The sequence below is a fragment of the Chiloscyllium punctatum genome, chromosome 5 (assembly GCF_047496795.1).
Source record: "Chiloscyllium punctatum isolate Juve2018m chromosome 5, sChiPun1.3, whole genome shotgun sequence".
NCBI classification, from domain to species: Eukaryota; Metazoa; Chordata; class Chondrichthyes; order Orectolobiformes; family Hemiscylliidae; genus Chiloscyllium; species Chiloscyllium punctatum.
Window position 1 is genome coordinate 38,652,269 of NC_092743.1, and position 24,332 is coordinate 38,676,600.

The window sequence follows — 24,332 nt, forward strand, 5'->3', positions numbered from 1 at the left end:
CCTTATCTACCATCCCACCAATATCCACATCCAGAGGATCGTTAGCCACCATTTTTGCCACCTCCAGTGGATGCTACCACCAGACATATATTCCCCTCCCTCCCTTGTCAGCCTCCCGCAGAGACATTTCCTCCTTCTTCACTAGCAACACACCCCTAACAGCCTCACGGCACCTGTCTATTTACTTCCTCCCTCCATGGTATCCAAAAGCCTAAACATACCTTCCAGGTAAAGCACCACTTTACTTGCACTTCATACAATCTAGTCTACTGTATTCACTGCTCACAATGTAGTCTCCTCTACACTGAGGAAACAAAATGTAGACTGGGTGACCACTTCGCAGAACACTTGCATTCTATTTGTGAAAAAGACCCTGAACTTCTCGTTGCCTGCCACTTCAGCCCACCACCCTGTTCCCTGGCCAACATCTCAGTCTCAAGTTTGCTGTAAAGCTCCAGTGAAGCACAAGCTGGAAGAACAACACCTCATTTTTAATCTGGGTACCCTGCAGCTTTCTGGACTCAATACTGAGTTCAATAACTTTAGGGCTTGAGGTCTCCCATGTCCTTACCCCAATCCTCACACACCAGGCTTGTTATCACATAATCTGCTATTACATGCCACTCATTGTTAACCATAATAGTCCCCATTAATAGGTATTCACCTTACTATCCAGATAATTATCCTTTGTCTGTCTAACTGTTCTTCTCTTTCTTTGGGGTCTATCCCACCTATCATTTACTCCTTACCCCCTCCCCCGCCATATCTTCTGCATATAAGTCAACATTTTCCTAACTACCATCAGTTCTGAGGAAAGGTCACTCAACCTGAAACTTTAACTCTTATTTCTCTCCACAGATGCTGCCTACTTGCTGAGCTTTTCCAACAATTTCTATGTTTGTTTCTGATTTACTGCATCCACAGTTCTTTAGTTTTTTCTTAAAGGACTGATCTGACTTTCACCTTCGTACATAATTCATACATAATTTCTATCCTTATCTGCATTTAACCATTGTATATATTAAATAATTCTGCATTTTTACTTAAACAACCTACAGCCAGTTTTGTAACACATTGACCTTCATCTCATTTAAGACCAAGGCTTTCTACTGGCTATTATTAAATTGAATCACTCATAAAAATAAACATAACTTCTTAGATCATTGAACATAGCTCATCTGAGGAAAGGATTTTATCCATGGTGAGGACAAGACTTTGATCATTCCCCTCTCATATCTCTTTTTGTGCATGGATTCTTTTTGTCTGATTATGTTCCTGTGAAGTGCCCCAGAACCTTTTGTCTTTTTGTGGGTGTTCTATAAATACAAAATATAGTTGACGAAATTAAAGAAGCTTAAAGAGTTACCAGCAGCTTTATCCATCTTGGACTTCAATTTCTGTTCACACTTCCGTTTAGCATGAAGCAGCAAGTAAATCTGTTCATCTCTGGTAATTACATCATCTGCGTCAACCTGATTAAGATGAGAAAAGCATAAAATAGGTCAGACAAATGGGGTAGAGATGAATCTGATTCAGATTCAGAGGCTAGGGTCAGTAATTTAAGATTATCACTGGGGGAGTGTGTGGAGAAACTTAGCTCAGGGAGTGTTGCAGCATGGACAGCTTTGCTGCAGATATCAATGCACCTCTAACAGACAATTGGAATAACTAATTGAAGCAAAGTGCTTATAGAGTTATAAAATGGGAATATATATTGCGTGGGAAAATGGGATTGCTATCTAAGAGCCAATACAAGCGTGATGGGACAAATTAACCATTCTCTACCTACTGACCAAAATTATTACAAGTGGAATTTGGGTTGTGGATGTCTAAGGGCAAAGATTGGGATAGAGGTTAGATACTATATTTCCTCCTATATCTCACAATACACGCGTTCCTGATTTAGGAGACTTGACCAGTAAATAAATCATGGGGACCATTACATCCAAACCCATTCCTTTCCTCAACCAGAGGTGATATGTGTGCATTTGACCAGCAGGGGTCACTGGACATCAACCAATACGCCTAGAGTTTCTCTTGTGTTTCATTATGTTATGTCATATATTATTGTACAATTAATTTCTCAAGTGCTGTTGAGTAGGTAAACGTACATAGCAAGAGTGTCACAAGTTAAAATTGAGATGTAGAAAACAGGCTATTTGAATTTCTACTGAGTAAATAAAAGCCAAATACAATGGATGCTGGAAATCTGAAACTAACACAGAAAATACTGGAGAAACTCAGCAGATCTGGCAGCATCTGCAGATAGAGAAATAGAGTTACCATTTCGAGTCTACTATGAATCTCCTTCAAAACTGAAAGGGTTTGGGGGAAAATAACAACCATTTGCCAACCCTTTTCAGTTCTGAAGAACGGACTTCAAATGTTAACTTTGTTTCGCTCTCCACCAATGGTTCCCGACCTTCTGACTTTCTCCAGCATTTTCAATGTTAGTGGCTTTTCTCACTGGGTCTTTTTGAGGCAGAAATGTTGCTTATGATATTGGGGCAATTGATTGCTCTTTCTCCAGTAGTACCATGTGATCTCGTAGACCTATACCTTTCAATGTAAATTGAGGATATGGCCAACTAGTCAAAGCTGGCATCTACTAGCCTGAAACTGTGGTGGTAAGTTATTACCATTCTTATGCTCTCATCACAGACCAGAGCAAATTAAGTAACAATGACATTGATGGTTCAGTGTTTCTCTCATGCTTCTTGAGAGAGAAGTTTGTGGTTTAAGCCTGCACTCTAGAATCATGAGCACATAATCTTGAGTGACACTCCAGTGAAGTATAGAGATGCTATCTTCCAAATGCAAACTGACAGCCTGCTTCCCCTTCCATATAATTAAAAAGCAATGGAACACATTTAATCAGATCACCAGGTTTTATTTATATCCTATCCAAAACCAATTTAAGGCCATTCTGATTGTCTCACCTGAGTAGAGTCCTGGAAAAGGTTCTAAGCAATGCTTAATCTAAAATCTTTAGTTATCAAAGTATACTGAAAGAGTTGGTACATTTTTACAAGAAAACCATAGATATCACAGATATTAGATTGTGGTATCTAAACCAGCATCTGCAATGTTTACATGTGAATGACTCTTTTTGCATCAGATAAGTTATAGATAGCAAGAGAATGTGTGTTAACCTTATATACACATGGAACTTGGTTAGATAGCAAGAGGTTTTTCCACTTTCAGAGGATCATTGACCGTCAGAATTAGTTGGTGATTTGTGCATGTAATGGAAAATTAAGAATTTTTACATTTATAAGAAATTTTACATTTACTATGAAATTTGTAAGAGAACGCCTTTCTAAAATTTAATGCTGTGCTGAGCTTTGTAAACAATACTTTGATGAGGTTTGCAGCCAGCTTGTCTCTGTTTGAATTTTGTAAACATTCAACTCGACCTTGCAACAGTCAAACTCAGTGAAAGCTGAAGAACTGTTATGTCCAAGACCAGGGGATGAGAGAATAGCAACTTGAGTCTTCCCAGTCTTTGCCCTTGAGAGCATGATAAGAAACAGTATCTGAACAATGCTCAGGTACCCCTTACAGTGAGGCATCTAGCTGAATGTACTGGGTCAATTCTGCAGAATTTAAATAAAGCTCCTTTCTTTGCTCTTGCTAACAGTTGAGTCAAGTCGATTTAATTTCCACAACAGAGCATTAGTTTAAATTACAAAAAGGAACTGGAAAAATTCCTGGAGGTGACTGTTCTTGCATACAACAAGTAAATAAGACATTGGGTGCTGTGACACTCTCCCTCCTGGAACTCTTATGATCTTACAGACATTAAAGAGGAGGATCAGAAACCCATTCATATGTTTGTATGAATTTCCCAGAAAGATTTTCCCTGAAATGGTCTATGATTTTTTTATTGATCTGTTTGGATTTCCTCTCCAAGGAGATTTCTTGACTTTTGATGCATGTCGTGCATTGGATTTCATATTGCTTAGCTGAAACTCAACTCAATAGAACAGGAGGATAGACCAGACATCATTTCTACATGCTCATAAGCTTGGTAATTGGGTGACCCATGAAAATCCTCTGCCAAATGTAACATAAGTTGCTTTACATTACCATTTTAAAGCATGGTGGAAACAGCTAAGTTGAATGAAAAAAAGCTATTTTAGACTCCTCGGATCCTTGCAGGTTACCAAAGGTAAAATCCTGATAGGATTCCTATATTTCAGAATCCAAGGTCTAGGAGATGCACAGCATAGAAATAGACCATTCGGCCCAACTCATCCATACCAGATATCCCAACCCAATCTAGTTCCACCTACCAACACCTGGCCCATTTCCCTCCAAACCCTTCCTATTCATAAACCCATCCAGATGCTATTTAAATGTTGCAGTTGTACTAGCCTCCACCACTTCCTCTGGCAGCTCATTCCATACACATACCACCCTCTGTGTGAAAAAGCTGTCCCTTGAGTCTCTCTTATATCTTTCCCCTCTCACCCTAAACCTATGCCCCATCTGGACTCCCCCACCCCAGGGAAAAGACTTTGCTTATTTATCCTATCTATGCCCCGCATGATTTTATAAACCTCTGTAAGGTCACCCCTCAACCTCCGACACGAAAGGGAAAACAGCCCAAGCCTATTCAACCTCTCCCTATAGCTCAAATCCTCCAACCCTGGCAACATCCTTGGAAACTTTTCTGAATTCTTTCAAGTTTCACAACATCTTTCTGATAGGAAGGAGACCAGAATTGCACACAATATTCTAACAGTGGCCTAACCAAATATTCTGTACAGCTGCAACATGACCTCCCAACTCCTGTACTCAATACTCTGATCAATGAAGGAAAGCATTCCAAATGCCTTCTTCACTATCTTATCTACCTTCACATTCAAGGAGCAATGAACCTGCACTCCAAGGTCTCTTTGTTCAGCAACACTCCCTAGGACCTCACCATTAAGTATGTAAGTCCTGCTAAGATTTACTCTCCTAAAATGCAGCACCTCTCATTTGTCTGAATTAAATTCCATCTGCCACTTCTCAGTCCATTGGCCCATCTGATCAAGATCCTGTTGTAATCTGAGGTAACCCTCTTCACTGTCCACTACACCTCCAATTTTGGTGTCATCAGCAAGCTTACTAACTATACCTCTTAGGCTCATATCCAAATCATTTATATAAATGATGAAAAGTAGTGGACTCAGCACCAATCCTTGTGGCACTCCACTGGTCACAGGCCTCCAGTCTGAAAAACAACCCTCTACCACCACCCTTTGAGCCAGTTCTGTATCCAAATGGCTAGTTCTCCCTGTATTCCATGAGATCTAATCTTGCTCACCAGTCTCCAAGGGGAACCTTGTCAGTCTCCATTTGGATCATATCTACCCCTCTGCCCTCACCAATCCTCTTTGTTACTTCTTCAAAAAACTCAATCAAGTTTGTGAGTAATGATTTCCCATGCACAAAGCTATGTTGACTGTCCCTAATCAGTCCTTGCCTTTCCAAATACATGTACATCCTGTCCCTCAGGATTTCCTCCAACAACTTGCCCACTAACAATGTCAGGCTGACTGACCTGTAGTTCCCTTGTCCTTACCATCTTTCTTAAACAGTGAAACTACGTTAGCCAACCTCCAGTCTTCCGGCACCTGACACCAACTAAATGCTGAGTCAATGTTGCATTGTCATGTTGAGCATTTTACAGAAAGCACACTAAGCTAAAGTCATCTTCAGTCTATTCTATGTCTCTTCATATCACCTCTTTCACTTGTCTACTAAGTATTCAGTAATCCAGGATTGAAGCTTGAACTCATGGCTTTGTAAGTCTAAGGAAAGATTTAATATGCATTCCATACCAATAACAATTGTCTCTTTTGTTATTTCCTGAGTGAGCAGCGTTTTTTTGTGTCTTCTTTCCAAATAATTGCATAACTGCCTGTTCAGTTAACCCCTAACTAATCAACTGGAAAGGTTAACCAGAGTTTGTAGCTAAGGAATTAGTCAAGGCTGCTGAGTTCTGACTGAAAGGAAAACAATTTGTGTTTATATGGTGACTTTTACAACCTTTGGATGTCACAGAAGTGTTTTACAGCTAATCAAGTAATTTTGAAAAGTTGTCACTATTTATTAGAAACACAGCAGCCAATTTTCAAACAGTAACTCCCATGAATAGCAAAGAGCATTGGCTAGATAACCCATTTTAGTGATGACCATTAAAAATGTATAAACAACACAGCAAGGGAAACAAAACTGCTTTTATAGAATCAAAGAATGATGATCTATTGGGCTTGAGAGGGTTTCTTGAAAGAATGACCCAATTATTCCAATATTCTTATACTTTTCCTTTTTAAAAGTTTAACATTTAGTGAACACTTTTCAAGCAACCTTTTAGGCAATCCTGCCAGCCATGTTAAAGCTGTTCATCTTGTTTAAATGATCTGTGTCACACAGGAACAGGTAGAGAGGAAGATCTCTCACTGATCTTATTGAGATATTTTTTCAAATGATACTATGGGAAGCTTGATATTTGCCCTCCAACTTGTTGAATTTCCGAAGCTATTTATCTCTTAAGATGACTGGGTGGTGCATTGATCCATTCACCAATACACTTGGATCCAGCTAACGAAGGTCACTGGATTGGCTTTAAATATACAATATAAAATAACATAACTGACAGACTGATAGTGTCAGTTTATTGCTTTCTCTGAAAAATAACATCTTTAATAGGTACTCTGTCAGCATTGCCTTGGATTGCCAGAATACATGATATGCTGATCTCTCTGGAGCAGAATCTTAGAATGGTTCCACAACAGAAGGAGGATATTCAATCCCTCATGTCTGAGCCTACTCTCTGCTAGAGAAACTCAGCTCATCCCACTCCTTTTCCATATCCTCATAGCCATGCAGTTAGCTTTTTTCTTCAGATAATCATCAAATTATTATCTTAGAAAATGTGATTGAATTTGGTTCGACCACAATTTTAGAGAATGCTCATATCCACAACCTACTGACTCAGAGCTCAGAGTGCCAGCATGAAACTCACAATGGTGCCGTGGGCCATCAGCAGCAGGGGATTGAATACAAACACAAACTGCAAGCCTGTGTGCTGGCTTACTCCAGGTGGACAATTTCCATCAAGCTGGGGGATTCGTTTTGTTTCAATGAAGAGGAGGGCATGTCAGAAGCAGTATCGTGCACATCCAAGATTGAGGTGTCAATCTGGTTAAGCCACAAAACAATATTACCTCAGTGCCAAACAGCAATAAGTGATTTTGCAGCCAGTATGTCAGATCTAAAGCTCAGCAGTCCAGTCACATCCTGTCATAAATATCAGTGGACAATTAAAAAAACTCATTGCCATCCTCAACAATGGGAATGAGCCCACAACATTGGTGTAACAGACAAGGTTGAAGCATCTGCAGCAATCTTGAGCCAATAATGTTGAGTGATGATCCATCTTAGCCTCCTCACAGAAGCTGGTCATCAACCAACTTTATTCATTAAATCAAGAAATAATATCAAGAAATACATGAAGATAATGAATACTGCAAAATTATGGACCCTGATAAAATATTCCAGCAATAGTACTGAAGAGAAATTGTTCAAGTTTGTACTAAACTTTAATAAAGTTAGGAATTGAGAGGTCCTGGTGGAACCAAAATGCTGAACACCAATGGTGAGATTTGAGTGACTGCTCTTGACATCCAAGCCACATTTTACAATGTATTCCAACAAAGAGTCAAAGCAAACCAAGAGTCAATGGGAATCAGAGGGAAAGCCTTGCACTGGTTGGAGTCACACCTCATGCAAAGGTTTCTGGAGGTCAGTCACCGCAGGACATCTCTGCAGGAGTTCCTCGGGGTAATCCAGGCCCTAATCATCTTTAGTTGCTTTGTCAATGACCTTCCATATCATAAAGTCAAAAGTGAGGATGTTTGCTGATGATTACATAATGTTCAGTGCTATTGGTGATTTTCCAGATACTCAATCAGTTTGCATACTTATACAAGATTTAAATAAGTTCATTCTTAGGCTGACAAGTGAGAAATAACTTGACACCACACAAGTGCCACACAATGAGCATTTCCAGCAAGAGAATCTAACCAGCTGCTCTTGACATTCAAAGGGATTGCTATCCCTGAATCTCCCATTGGCAACATCCTAGGGATTATCACTGTCCAGAAGCTTAACTGGACCAGCCATATAAATACTGCAGTGACAAGACCCTTCCTCCAGCCTTTCATTACTGGTTTGATCCAATCTGTTGCTATTTTCATTACTTAAAATGCATTTCTAGGACAAGATGACACAGTTCAGCAAAGCAAATATGAGTGGGAAAAACAGGCAAGAAAAGAACAACGGTTGTGCAGGTCAAGGGTTTGAGGGCAAAAGGTAGAATGTGTTGACGTCTCAGAGTTTATTTCACTTCCTGTTGATAAGATCCAATTGCTGGCAGTTGCAGAGCAATGGAAGATCATTTAGACACAGGTCCTTGGAATGAGTTAATGTTTCAATATCCAAAGTTCATCAGAGATTGCAGAAACCGATTTCTTCAGTATTCTCAAATACCCAAAAAATGCTTTACTGAGAAATCCTTTCAGCTGGTTTTCTTTAAGGGTGCTTTACTCATTGAGAAAGAGAGAGAACGGGAGGGATACGGCTTTGATCTGAGGACAACAAACAGCACAAATCCAGAGAGTTCTTCAAAATCAGTTTAGCTAAACATTAAAGTAACAACTGCCAGCTCTATCTCTTATGAAAATTTGTCTTTTATTTACTAGAAAGTCACTTGCTTTTTGAAACTGCAGGCAGGCCCCTATTCTGCTGAACTTTTGCCTTTTGCCATAAAGTCACATGGTGAATCCTTTGCAACCTAAAATTGCTCCACATCTTCACTTTTCCAATTCTCATAACTCATAAATATGAGTTATCAAAAATAGCCTTTGTTTTTAAGCAATTGAACTTAAATTGATCTCCTTTAGTTCTTGACACACTGCCAATGAGAACAGTTTCTCCCTATTTATTTTGTCCAGATCCCTCCTCATTTTGACCAACTCTATCAAACCTCCTCTCCGCCTTTCCTTCTCTGCCCTTTGCGGTTCTAACTCATACCAGTAGAGTCATGAATAATTCCATCTGTGCCAGAAAGATTAGTACAAAATAAAATAGGATTTTCCTACCATTTGGATTCTCTTCCATGAACATCAGGCTCCAGGCCCAGCAGTTATAACCTTTAGACTTGGACAATGTAGAGCTAATGAGCCCTTATGGTGGTCAATATTGAAGTACTCCACAAACAGTACATTCTGTGCCATTAGTGCCTCTTTCAAACTATATTCAACATAGACGGTGAGGGAGGACGGTAAAGAAGAGAAAATTTCCTTGCCCATCTTTGACCTGTTGCCACAAGACTTCACGGAAGCCAGAATCAATATTGAAAAATCCCATAGCTACTCCCTCCCAACTACTGCACATACTACTGTGTGATGGGACAGGACATGCCCAGTGTTGTTGATGAGGTATTTGGGATTTTACTGTAAGATAATGATTTAGTGAGGAGGACTATGTCAGGTTGTTGCAGACTAATCTGTGGGATGCATCTCCCATTTTTGGCAAAAGTCCCAAAATGTTAGCTGGGAAAAATTTTTTAAGGTCAACTTGACTGGGTGCATCTTTTTTCTGGTGTCTGGGTCAATGTCACATGGCTGGTTTTGATCTTATTCTACTCTGATGTTTTGAGAGTGTGTTTGATACAACTGTGTGGTTTGCTAGGCAATTTTAGAGGAATATTGCAAGTTAACCACTTTACTGGAGCCACACGTAGGCCAGGCCAGATAAGGACAGCAGATTTCCTTCCCTAAGGGATATTAGTGAACTAGATAGGTTTTTACAACTATCTAATAATTCCATGGTTAACATTCCTGTCAGAAGATTTTTATTCCAGATCGACTTAATCCACTGAATTTAAATCAAACAAGTGCCATTGTGAGGTTTGAAATCATGTCACTAGATTATTAGTCCTGATCTCATGCTTAGTCATCCAGTAATGTAACCATTATACTACCCAAATGATCGGGATCCAGTCATCCAGATTCCTCCTTTCCCGTTAACATCAGTCCACAATTGCAGCTTTGTTATAGTGCCCTGTAACCTTTACTTAAATGAAACATTTTGGTAAAAGGGCGAAAGTCCGCATGACAAGCAGTTGCACAAGTCCCAAAACATCACACAGCGAGTGCCTTTAATTAAAGTAGAGGAGGAGGTTAGTGGAAGTTCATTCTTGTTAGCTTGAAGGTGCCAGCAGTTTGCTGAAGAGAGCAGTTGTTACCATGTGATCATAGACAGATCTGTGAACCTACTAGAAGGAGAAGCGGGGGAGGGGGCCTTCATTTCAATGTACTGTCTGGGCTAACATCACCAGATTTCATTTGGGAGATAGGAGAGGGTAGTAATAGGGAATAGGGTGAAAATCAGGTCATAAAATAATTAAATTAGGCACGGGACATGTGCAAATAAAGTCTTTGTCAAAGAAAATCATGCTATATTTGAAAACAAATCTTTATAACTCATGATTGTATTTCTTGAAATAGTTCATGATACTTCCCATGTGCTAAGTTACATAGTAGGAAAATAACTTCTGTATTTAGGTGCGTCAACATGGTGGACATTTTGTATAGGGCAAAACTTTTAGGCTTTCTGCCAATGAGCAGATTTTTATCATAGGGGTGCCATTTCCATTGGTACACATGGAAGTGTATGCTGCTTCACTTCTCTTGTGTTTTCCCATTTGCCATTCAATTTCAATTGACATTTAAAGGTTGGTGGTGTGATCAGGAACATGTGGTTCTCTGTATTCTGGCAGTATGCTGCTGGAACAGATCTTGACATACAGACAGACCAAAAAGTAGGCTCTAGAAGCAACATTTTCCAAATGACATTCTGAAAGTAATGATTTCTTGCAATTTATTTATAAGGTACAACGACCAATATCCATACTTGACACTCAGCTTAGAAAGAATTTAGCTGTTGTGAATTTAGGATTCAATTCTCAAGATGGAATTTGGCATCTCAATAGATGGATCTTGACTCCAAACATATTCTCAACATTTCATGTTTTTTTACGATGCATGAGATTGAACTGTACCAATCAGTGTATTGATTTATAGTATTGCATTTCATATTATCATCTTTACTCTTAAACTTCCCATGTTTATGAACACTATTCTTTGAGAGTAAATTATTGGAATTGCATTTTCTCTGAGATGCAATACAATATCACCTATGACGTTTCCTATGGTATTCTACTTGTGTGGGTATATTTGTTGTAGTTACTGGACTGACTCAATGCAATTATTTCTGGACTCTTCTGCTGACATCTTAGTGATTTCCTGAATGATCACAATATTGAATTCCATATTCTACTATTGCAGGTAGACTCTATCCACAAGGTGCAATACTTCTAGTTTCCATGCTAAATAACCGTAGTTGCATTTTATCATGAGTGTATTAATGCAAGGATGGGTAATTGTTATATGCAGTTAAGTTTGTTGCTATAGGTTGTATTTTTGATTTCTAATGATCCAGGTAAATGTCTTTCAGAATTCAGACTGGAAAAACTCCTGCACTAGCTGCCATGTTGGCAGTCTTGAACATGTGTTTAGTGAGTTTCTTTGGTTATATGATGTTATCATAGCTAAAACCTCAGTTTGACTTCACCCCCCGCATGTGTAGAAAGCCAGATCACTTTCTGGTTGAAGGTTCTTCCAATCTGAATCTTCACACTGGACAACTTATATACGTGTTAGTAATTGTGCAGGTCTTTGACACATTCCCTGTTGTTCCTGTCAGCATATGTACAGATGTTTTGTTTTGCTTTGCCCTATTTTAGCTTCTGGTCATATCTCTAGAACTAGATTTCTTATATCGATGAGCCCAGTACCATATTGCTCTCCACAAATATCTTGGAATGCAGGACATCACAGCGAGTCTAACAGACTACACCTCCATGCAGCCTGCTTGCTTTCTATGTTCACTAAGCACTTGCAGATGTTATAGGCTACTTCTGATTCAAATTTTCTCTCACCTACATTAGATTAGATTCCCTACAGTATGGAAATAGGCCCTTCAGCCCAACAAGTCCACACCAACCCTCCGAAGAATAACTCACCCGGACCAATTCCCCTACATTTACCCCTGACTAATGCACCTAACACTGTGGGCAATTTAGCATGGCCAATTCACTTAACCTACACATCTTTGGATTGTGGGAGGAAATCCACACAGACACGAGGAGAATGTGTAAACTCCACATGGTCAGTCGCCCAAGGCAGGAATCGAACCCAGGTCCTTGTGCTGTGAGGCAGCAGTGTTAACCACTGAGCCACCACCACCACCACCACCACCACCACCGCCCCCCACCCACCTTTTAGCAGTATGTCTTCACCTTTTTTCCAAAGAGGTCTTCTTGGAAAGCTTTAGTGGAGCTATAGGCAGCTCTGACATCTGCTCATTCAGCTCAGCATTGAGAAAGCACACAGTGACACAGCATTCGCTTACAAACTGATCAATTGATTCTTTGGCTGTTGCATGTAAGAGAACATCTCTAGGTGGTGAATTCTAATGTTAGCTTTTACACAATACTGATCCTCCAGTATTTCTGATAGTTAGCAGGTTCTCTCTGGTAGTCTTCAGACAGGCCGAAAGTGTGCACTCTGTGTAACCACTTGATTCTAATGGGTATATTTATGTTTACTGATTGCATATCCTTCTCAGCAGTGACAAACCAAAAAAAAGCATAGCTTCATACTGTGTCTAAAAATATCTAAAAACAAATAGGGCATCTGTGGCCTTCTGTTTCATGCAAGGGAATTTAATGGTAATTTTATGGAGTTTCACTCGCTTTTGCAAATGTTATCAACATGTCAGGGATTTCCAGCAGCAAGAGTATGAGGCTATGAGGCTATTCCATTTAAGATTCACCAAGTAGCTGCTGTATTTCTTTGCTTTTATTAATACTTTTCTCCGTGCTGTTTTCAAGACTTTTCCAGTTGCATGGGCATGGCACCCAAGGTTGTTTCAAATTCCCTGCAGCTTCTACAACCCAACTAATACATGACTCAATTTCCATGCAGATCACTGCTCAGAAATCAAGTGCTCACTGTTCAACCAGCGCCATTTTTGGAGTGATTTGTTTTCCTGAAATCCTGGTGTAAAGGCAACTTTTTCACTTCTCATCTATTCTGGGACTTTCTCCTATGGGTTTTATTGTTTACATCTCTGCCTTTTATTGGGGGATCCAAAGCAAGAACAGGGGCATGAATGTCAGCCGCTGTTCCACCCACCCCCCATATCCATACCCTCAATCACGCAAACCACTATGAAAGTGGTAATTCTGGATGGTAACAGCATAAGAATATGACAATCCTCACCTTCTGAGTGCAAGCTGGTGATCCAACAAGATTAAGATTGCAAATTTTCTTGAACCTTCGAGCAAGGTAATCAAAAGAAACAAATTGTACAAGCAGAAACTGGGACTTTCTGTATTCTCAAATCTGATGCCAATCAAATGTGGACCTGAGATACTCTGCCATCGCACTTCTTCAGCAAATTCAAGTGCTGTACTTTTAATCCATTTGAGCATAGAATTAATATTAATGAGAGCCAAAGAATGAAGTTCATTTCTATTAATAAGCGACCCATCAATGTCTATCTCATGCAATTAACTTATCTAGAGGCCAGCTCTTCAGAATCTGTCACCCTCAAGATGTCATTACTTTGCAATTTACTTTAAACAATATTTTTTGACATATCACAGATTCACATCACCTCTGAAAAATGTTTCTACCTCCTGAGCTATGAATCAATTTTTACTCTGCTTTCAATTCAGTCGTACAGTCACAGAGCTGTACAGATCTTTCAGTCCAACTCATCCATGCAGACCATAGAGTCATAGAGATGTACAGCATGGAAACAGACCCTTCGGTCCAACCCGTCCATGCTGACCAGATATCCCAACCCAGTCTAGTCCCACCTGCCAGATATCCTAAATTAATCCAGTCCCATTTGCCAGCATTTGGTCCATATCCCTCCAAACCCTTCTTATTCATGTATCCATCCAGATGCCTTTATATGTTGTAATTGTACCCTCCTCCACCACTTCCCCTAGTAGCTCATTCCATACATGCCCCACCCTCTGTGTAAAAAGGCTGCCCTTTAGGTCCCTTTAAACCTTTCCCCTCTCACCTTCAACCTCTGTCCTCTAGTTTTGGGGGAAAAAAACCTTGACTATTTCCCCTATCCATGCCCCTCATGATTTTATAAACCGCTATAAGGTTACTCCTCAGCCTCCGACGCTCCAGGGAAAATAGCCCCAGCCTTTTCAGCCTCTCCCTATAACTCAAACCCTCCAAACCTGGCAACATCCTTGTCAATCTTTTCTGAACCCTTTCTAATTTCACAATATCCTTCCTATAGCAGGGAGACCAGAATTATCTTCCAAAAGTGGCCAAACCAATGTCCTGTACAGCCACAACAGGGCTCCCAACCCCCAAGCTCAGCGCACCGACCAACAAAGGAAAGCATGTCAAACTCCTTCTTCACTATTCTGTCTACCTGCAACTCCACCTTCAAGGAACTATGAAACTGCACTCCAAGGTATCTTTGTTCAGCAACACTCCCCAGGACCTTACCATTAAGTGTCTAAGTCCTGCCCTGATTTGCCTTTCAAAAAGGCAAAACCTTACATTTATCTAAATTAGATTCCATTTGCCAATTCTTGGCCCATTGGCCCATCTGGCCAAAGTCCGTTAAATCTGAGGTAAACTTCTTCGCTGTACATTACACCACCAATTTTAGTGCCATTTTCTCTGGTCAGTTTTAGTGTCTCTTTATGCTTTTATGCAATGTGGGAATCACTGGCAAGCCCAATATTTTTGTCCAAATCCCACTTGCTGCTGAACTAAAAGATTCAGGCCAGTTCAGAGGGTAGTCAAGATTCAGTCACATTACTTTGGGTCTCTAGTCACACATAGGCCAAACTGCATAAAGACAGCAGTTCTGGTTGTCTTCCCTACAGTCAACCAGATATGGCATCATAACTGAGACTAACTTCCAATTCCAAACTTTTATTAATTAATTGAATCTTATTAGCTGCTGTGATCATTTCCAAATCCATTTTCTTCAGGACATTACCACCCCAACACCAACACTGAGGCTGACTGACTGATTTTCTTTAGCTTATATATATTTTTAGCTGATATTTTATACAAGCTGCAATGAGGGATTCACCTGAGGAATAATTGTTTTCCTATTTCATCAGCTTGTAGAGATGTACAGTCAGAATTGTTCATGCCTTATCCTTGCGAACCCTTTGGATATTTCCAAAGGTTGATGCAGATTGGCATCTTGATGCACAAACAGAAGTTGTTGGAGATAGCTAGCAGGTCTGGCTGCAACTGTGGACCCGTCACACAAGCTGGAAGAACAGCAGGTCATTGGTGTATAGTTGGGTACTTTATAGTCTTCAGGACCCAATATCAAGATTAATAATTTTAGAACCTGTACACCATCCTCCATAACTTTTACCTTCCCTCAAACACCATACCCTGTCATCACATGAGCTGCTTTCAGCATACCCTTTCACCTAATTATGGTCCTCATTATCAGTTTTTCTTTCTTCCTGGCTTACCATTGTCCATCCCTTTGCCTGCCTAAATGTCTTTCTCTCTGCGTTCTATCTCCACTAATCACTTATTCCTTTAACTCCACCTTCCCCTTCCCCATCCCCAGTCTTCCGCACATATATCACTTTTTCCTAGCTAATGTCAGTTCTGAAGAAGGGTGACTGGACCCAAAACACTAACTCTGCTTTCTCTTCATAGATGCTGCCTGATCTGCTGAGTTTCTCCAGCAATTCCTGTTCTTGTTTCCGATTTCCAACATCCAGTTCTTTAGGTTCTCAGCCCTCATCTGAACTCCATTGTCGCAGCATCAAGCAATATTTCAAACTTGCCTCTATCAGGTCCCCTCTCATCTTCACTGTGTCAAGGAAACCAATTGCACTGTATCTAAGAAACGTTCTTCTGAGAAACCATAATCTGGCTAGAATCTACTCAGAAAGAAATCACATCTGGACTCGTATCAGAGTTATTGCTTTTTTACTAACTGATGTGTAACTCAAATTAAAATGTCTACAGAAGTCACACCTGCTGCAAAATGAAACCTCCCCTATTGGTGTGAGGGCAGGGAAGGACACCAGGTTCCTTTCCTAAGGCTATTAATGCTTTGTCAGGGGTCTTATGCAGTTTTGTTATCCAACTTGCCTGAGACATAGTAGCCCTCAAATATAACACAAGAAAAGTTCCTCAATTTGTCACTGTTCTAGATCAAAAACCACTAAACAATTAAAGTCCCGGGTGCAGACGGGTGAACCAGTCCCCTTTGGCTATTCATCCGCCCCTTGGTTGGTTGCAACAAAATGAATTTTAACAGGATCCCTTCCCTGCACCCACACTCAAAGGAAAATATTTTAAAAGGAACTAATCTAACTCTGCTTTCTTAAATTACTAAGAACAATGGGTTTAGAAATTACTAAGGGTGAGAAGAAATAATAATGTACACAAAGTATAAATAAAGAGTGAGTCAAAAAAGATAAAAGTTAAAAACAAGTCAGTTGTCAAATTATTCATGAAGAGCAGACAGGCAACCGCGACAGTTGCTACAGTGGTTGCTATTGGTAGCAGTAATATTAGCAAATCTGAAATCTTGAGGGTCCTGGCTTTGAAGATTGATTGAAATTCTTTAGGAATGAATCTGCTCAACAGTGGCTGACTGGCAGCAAGTAAGAAGAAGAATTTTCCCCTTCTTTTATCTGCAGTAAAGCAGTGTTTAATGGCAGTTCTGAGAGCTGCATCCATCATAACACACTAATCCATTCATTAGGACATCAGGCCAGTAACACACACAGACCAGGGCTGAAGATGGTTTTTGACCCTTTCTTCATATATTCCTGTAAGGGCAAAACAGAAGAATTCTGCAAGATTTGTCTTTCTGCTGAGGCGGTGAAATCATTAGCCCCTTGTCATGTCATCCTGTTGTGTTTCTATCTGAGGTTTATCTGAACCTTCACAGATAGAGTCATATAGTCATAGAGATGTACAGCACAGAAACAGATCCTTCAGTCCAACCCGTTCATGCCAACCAGATATCCCAACCCAATCTAGTCCCACCTGCCAGCACCCGGCCCATATCCCTCCAAACCCTTCCTATTTCATATATCCATTCAAATGCCTTTTAAATGTTGCAATTGTACCAGTCTCCACCACTTTGTCTGGCAGCTCATTCCATACATGTACCACCCTCTGTGTGAAAACGTTGCCCTGTAGGTCTCTTTTATATCTTTCCCCTCTCACCCTAAATGTATGCCCTCTAGTTATGGGCTCTCCCACCCCAGGGAAAACACTTTGTCTATTTTTCCTATCCATGCCCCTCATGATTTTGTAAGTCTCTATAAGGTCACCCCTCAGCCTCCGATGCTCCAGGGAAAACAGCCCCAGCCTGTTCAGCCTCTCTCTATAGCTCAAATCCTCCAACCATGGCAACGTCCTTGTAAATCTTTACTGAACCCTTTCAAGTTTCACAACATCTGTCCAATAGGAAGGAGACCAGAATTGCATGCAATATTCCAACAGTGGCCTAACCGGTGTCCTGTACAGCCACAACATGACCTCCCAACTCTTGTACTCAATGCTCTGACCAATAAAGGAAAGCATACCAAATGCCTTCTTCACTATCCTATCTACCTGCGACTCCACTTTCAAGAAGCTATGAACCTGCACTCCAAGGTCTCTTTGTTCAGCAACACTACCTAGAACCTTACCATTAAGTGTATAAGGCCTGCTAAGATTTGCTTTTGTAAGACTGTATGGGTCTTTCTCAAACAGTGATTGAATTCACACCTGCAGTCATTTTTCAGCTGTGGCAAATGATTTTGAAAAACATATCTTAGAGTTATAGAGTCATAATGTCAGAGATGTTTTAGCAAGGAAACAGACCCTTCGGTCCAACCTGTCCATGCCGACCAGATACCCCAACCCAATCTAGTCCCACCTACCAGCAACCGGCCCATATCCCTTCAAACCCTTCCTATTCATATGCCCATCCAAATGCCTCTTAAATGTTGCAGTTGTACCAGCGTCCACCACTTCCACTGGCAGCTCATTCCATACACGTACCACCCTCTGTGTGAGAAAGTTGCCCCTTAGGTCTCTTTTACATCTTTCCCCTCTCACCCTAAACCTATGCCCTCTAGTTCTGGACGCCCCCACCCCAGGGAAAAGACTTTGTCTATTTACCCTATCCATGCCCCTCATAATTTTGTAAACCGGTCAGCCTCCGACACTCCAGGGAAAACAGCCCCAGCCTGTTCAGCCCCTCCCTATAGCTCAAATCCTCCAACCCTGTTAAAAGTTAATAATGTCAATGGTACTTTGGGCTTCTGATTAGCATCATGAGATGAGAGAGCACAAGTTCTCTGGAACTTTGGTGACTTTTATCATCCCTTCATAATTGATGTGATAAAGTGAGCCTTTTTCTTGAGCCACTTAATATTCTGTTGTGAAAACCTTGTGGTACTTCTCAATATTTGCTGTGTGGTATCTTCAAAATTGTGGAGGCCATAGGTTTGGAAAATGTTGCCAAATAATCTTTGGAAGCTTTCTGTATACATCCTCTAGGTAAAGCTATAGCTTAGTGTGCTTATGGTGGTTGAAGTGAGTCTTAAGGGTAGTGAAGGAGGTATTAAACAAATAGACAGTTTGATGTTGCTCTTCTTGTATGCTGATGGAGCTGTATACATTCAGGCAAATGGAGAGTATTTCTGTCTTGTGACTTAGAGGTAATGGAAAGGAACTAGAAGTCAATGGGTGAACCCATTGCCACAGAATTCTCAGCCTTTGGTGTTGCTAAATTATTTATGTGACTGGTCCAGTTAAGTTTCTGGTCATTCCAGGATATTGATGGTGGTGGATTTGGTGATGGTAATCCAATTGAATGTCTGAGGGAGATGGTTTGATTGTGTCTTATTCAAGATGATAATTGACTATTTCTTCCACTGACATATTTTCTCATTTATCAGTGCAAATATGTATGTATTATCTGGGAGTTTCTGTGTGCTGGCATGGACTACTTTATTATCTGAGGCATTATTTGAATTATTAGTCCTGGACTCTAGAATTATAACCACTATCCTATTGCACTGACCCTACTTGGTTTAGAAAGAAACCTTGCCAAGAGGTTGAGGCTACAAAACGAAGGATTCCCAACAAACTAAGCAAATGTTGAGACATGTTTCTTGGAAGCAATGTCGCACCTCAACTGACTCAGGATTCTGGCTTTTCAGCGATGTTGTCCATTTCCTGTTAGCCGCAGGTAACCAAGGGATACAATGGAGTTGGTCTTCTGCGTCCACAGTTCCTGACTGAAAACCTTGTTGTAATTATCTCTGTGGTGAAGCTCATCGAAGGGAAGAATTGGACAGTTCTGTCTGTGTGTCAGGAATTAATCTCATTCCGTTCCCATTAACAAACCCCAGAATAATATCAGCACAAGGATTATTTAGTTTTAAACCAACCCTTACCCTTACACACCATCACCCAAATTTTCTCCCTATTCTCCTGACAGATGAGCCTGAACCCACTCTCCCCTCCCCAGGTAGATGTAAAAGATGCCAAAGCACTTATTCTGAACAACAACAAAGAAGTCATCCCTGGAATCCTGGCTAAAATATATCCTCAATCAGGATCATTCACGAAAAAGTTAACTTTTTTTTAATGTTTGTAGGAGCTTGCTGATTGAAATCAAGAATGTGCCTAAGGTTTTACAACAAACTAATCTTTCATTTTTAACTTGCTATTTTGATGACGGAGGTTTAGCAGCTAATTTGCACAGAATACAGTCCCACAGCAGCATTGAGGTAAGTAACAGGTTATTATTACATCAGAATGTTGATTAAGGAATGAATGTTAGCCACAGCCTAAGGGAATTCCCTGTTTTTCTTTAAATAGTGCTGTGGATTCCTTCACATTCATCTCAGCTGTAGACAGGGCCTGAGTTTAAAGATTGATCTGAGAGACAGCGCCATAGACAAAGCATCACTCCCTCAGTAAGGCACAGACTGGTAGCTTTAATGAAGTGTCAGGAGTGAAGCTTGAACCTTTTTGATTCAGAGATAAGAGTGCTAGCAAATGAGCCTAGTCTGGTACTATATGGGGTTGGCATTAGAACTGCCTGGAACATATGTTGAGTGGGGTTAAAAGAAAATGTGAATGGAACCAAGCACTCTGAATATATTTTGAGCCACTGCAAATTGGGATTAGAAAAGTAATAACGATGGAATATTCTGGCAACACTTTCAGTGGAACTTGTTAGTAGCATATTTACAGCTTCCCTCTTTGCACCAGATGATGTTGTCTCTGCTGGAGTAATGGAACTCTGGGTACATGAAATTGTACTTCGGTCAACTCTCAGAAGAACGTACAGAACAGCATTTCACTGTCTTGGCTGTGTTGTGTAATATAATGCACACACTTTGTACAGTTGAATAAGTGCCAAACTAGGCCTCCTCATCAATTGAAAGGAAAAGGGTGTGAGCCAAAGCAAGGAGTTCAGATAAATAAATACAGCGTCTGTTTGAAGGCTCAGGCACAAATTTTATTGAATACTGGATGTTTGTTGAGTTAAACTGCTTTACAGGGAAATGCCAAAAGAAGTAAGGGTTAAATCTGAAACTGATACTGCACTGATTCTAACTTGGAGAAAATTGGTAATGCTCAACTGCCGGTTCACCAGGGATGTCCTGGAGTCACTAGGAATTAAAAATTAAATTGTCTGGATAGTGCAGAGTGCATTTATATGGCACCTTTTAGGATCTCGGAATGCCCAAAGTGCTTTACAACCAATGAAGTAACACTGTTATAATACAGGGGAGTACAAAACGTAAACTGTGCACAGCAAGATCCCACAACCAACAATGAAATGAACCACCAGCTTTAGTAATGTTGCTTGAAGGATAAACATTAGCTAAGACATTCAGCTGAGTTCCCATGCCTCCTTTGAAAAATATCATGAGACCATTTACATCTATCCAAGAGGGTAAGTGGTGCCTCAGTTTAATGCCTACTTAAACAGACAGCTGTTCTGACTGTGCTTCCTCAGTAATAAACAATGAAGCATACAAAGAAATGTACTTTATTACCTTTGAATTCTTTCTGTTTATTCATTCTAAATCTATTGGAACTGGAGAATAATGGTTGATTGACAGTCAAGCATCATCCAAGTGGATTAGAAGAATCTGTTGGCTTTCCAATGGGCAGTAGAAGGTGATGTGCTGTAAAGATGGACATGCCGGATGGCCAATGGCAGGAGCAGGTGAGTGTGTTGGTTGTAGCCTGGTGGTTATACAATGAAACCTCCGGAGATAGATCCAGAGTTGTCAACCCCAGCCTCACAGACTATTCAGAAGATTGTCAATCAAAATCCCAGTCATAAGTCCAGAATTTGTAATTCCCATTATGACTGTATGTCTTTAGTGACGTGTTTGATAAGCATTCCTGAGATAATCTGAGAATCCTGGTTTACACAATAAGCTTCACATTTCTGAGAACAATGACCTCCTAGACTGGCCTACAGCAGCACTTGAACTTCAAAAGTTAAAAAGAGAATAGTTATTAATGATCAGAGGACAAAGTGGAAAAGATAGTTTAAAATAGCTACTATCACAGGTCAAATGGCCTTTGGATTGTACCTGGCATTCCCATAAACACTTGTCCCTCTTTAGTGATTCCAGTCTCCAGAGACCAGAGTCTCAGGTCTGACAGAGAGCAATACTGAGATAATACTGTGTCACTGGAATAGACATTAACCATAGGGAAAGAAATCTGCCAATCTTAACTTGTCTGATCTATCTGTAACTCCAGAGTCTCAGCAATATGATTCACTTTTAACTAGGCTCTGAAATAGGCCAGCAAACCATTAATACAAGGGCAATAGAGATTGTCTCGATTAGAATGGTACTAGAAAAGCACAGCAGTTCAGACAGCATCCGATGAGCAGTAAAATCAACGTTTCGGGCAAAAGCCTTTCATCATGCCTGTATTCCTGATGAAGGGCTTTTGCCCAAAACTTCAATTTTACTGCTCCTCGGATGCTGCCTGAACTGCTGTGATTTTCCATTCTAATCTAGACTCTGGTTTCCAGCATCTGCAGTCATTTGTTTTTACCCAATAGAGATTGTCCACAATTGCTGACCTTGTCAGTGACACCCAATCACCTTAAGGAATAAAGAAAACAAAAATCTGCCTGCAACTGTGAATTTGTTCAAAAATCCCAACTGTCTTAATTCACCAGATTTACTTGTTACTTCAAAAAGTAGGAAGAGTTAACAAAGCAGGAAAACTTGACCTGGATAACCTAACATCAGTTGGCAAAATGCTAAAATCCATTATAAGCAATGGCATGACACTTAAAGGAGTTATAATATGATCAAACAGAGTAAATACAGTGATTTGAGAGAAAGGGAAATTGTGTCCAATTTGTTAGAGTTCTTTGACCTTGTAACTCACAAGACATATAATGGAAAATCAGTGAATGTAATGTATTTGAATTTCAAAAAATATTCAAAAAGGCTCCACACAAGAAGTAATCACACAAAAGTAAAACTCCTGGAATTGGAGGTAATATACTAGTACGAATTAAAGATTGGTTAATGGACAGAAAAGAAGCTAGTAATAAATCAGCCTGTAACTAATGAGATCCAGTAAAGATCAGAACTTGGGCTTCACCTGTTTACAATGTATGTTAAATGAGTAGATTGAGCACAAGGCATCAACGTTTGCTGACAATATAAAGCCAGATGGGAAAGTAAAAACGGAAGCTGACACAAAGAGATCGCAGAGGAATATAAACAAGTTGGCTGAGTGAATATGACAGATGGAATCTAATTCTATAGGAAAACTTTAAAAAAGGATATTTTTGATATGCAAGGTCTGAAAAATGGCTACATTGACAGAGGCCTAGCTGACTGTGTATATGAATGAGAATAAGTTAACTTTCAGGTACTGCAAGCAGTTAGAAGAGAAATGGTATGTTAGTCTTTATTACAAAGTGTTTGGAGTATTAGAATAAAGAAGTCTTACTATGATTATGCAAGGCATTGGAGGGGTTACACTTGAAGTACTGTCCACAGTTTTGGCCTCCCTACTCAACGACATACTTGCCATGAGAGGAAGAAAAGAAGGTTCACTCTCTTGGTTCCTGGGATAAGTCTCCAGGGAAAGATTGTATAGAAAATGAATTTTGCATTCCCTGGAGTTTAGAAGAATGATAGTTGATTTGTTGAAGCATATAGGATATTTTTAGGAATTGCCAGACTTGGAAAATTGTTTCCCTACTGGGAAATTTAGAACCCAAGGTCACAATTTCAGAATATATAGGATTACCTTAGATATACATGGGCAGAATTAATTTTGGCTTTCAGATGGGAATTGGATAAGCACCTGTAAAGAAATGAATGAACACATACGGGGAAAGGACAAGTGGGTGGAACCAATAGAGCCAGCACAGAAGCAGTAGACTGAATAGCTTCCTCACTAGGCTGTGATCATTTTATAATGCAGGCACTATAAAATTATTTGGTCCAATTAGCTTCAATGGCCCATGAATTCTTCTTTTTGTGAATGGGAAGACAATGAACTGATCGCTCAACAAATTTTACGTGCTCTCCTGGTCTTAAAGCTTGACTCATAGAAAGCAGTAAAATGCAGCCCTAAATGTTAGGGTGACAGTCAATCACAGAGAAAGTCATATGCATAGAATCACAGAATAGTTACAGAAAGTCAATCAGCGCTGGGCCTCGAAAGGAGCAACTCACCTAGTGCCACTTCTCTGTCTTTTCCCTACAACGTTTCAAATGTTTCCTTTACAGATCACAATCCAATTCCCTTTCAAAAACCTCAGTTGATCTTTATCCAACCGAGCAGTGCATTCCATATGCTGCGTGTAAAGGTTTTTCCTCGTGACACCATTCTTTCGTTTGCCAACTAACTTAAGTCTGTGCCATTCTGATCCTCGATCCTTCCATCACCAGGAACAGTTCTTCCCTACCTACTCTGTCAAGCCCCTCATGATTTTGAAATCTATCAAATCCATAAGACCATAAGACCATAAGACATAGGAGTGGAAGTAAGGCCATTCGGCCCATCGAGTCCACTCCGCCATTCAATCATGGCTGATGCGCATTTCAGCTCCACTTGCCAGCGTTCTCCCCGTAGCCCTTAATTCCTCTAGACAACAAGAACCTATCA

General features: G+C 40.2%; 1 protein-coding gene across 1 annotated transcript in view; it reads right to left on the bottom strand.

Annotated features, from left to right (window-relative positions):
- pth1r (parathyroid hormone 1 receptor) overlaps positions 1-24,332 on the bottom strand; it is a 114,950-nt gene that overhangs the window by 70,043 nt on the left and 20,575 nt on the right. The window contains exon 2 of the mRNA XM_072570062.1: positions 1,367-1,472. Coding sequence (XP_072426163.1) covers positions 1,367-1,472 — 106 coding nt within the window. The remainder of the gene's footprint in view (positions 1-1,366; positions 1,473-24,332) is intronic.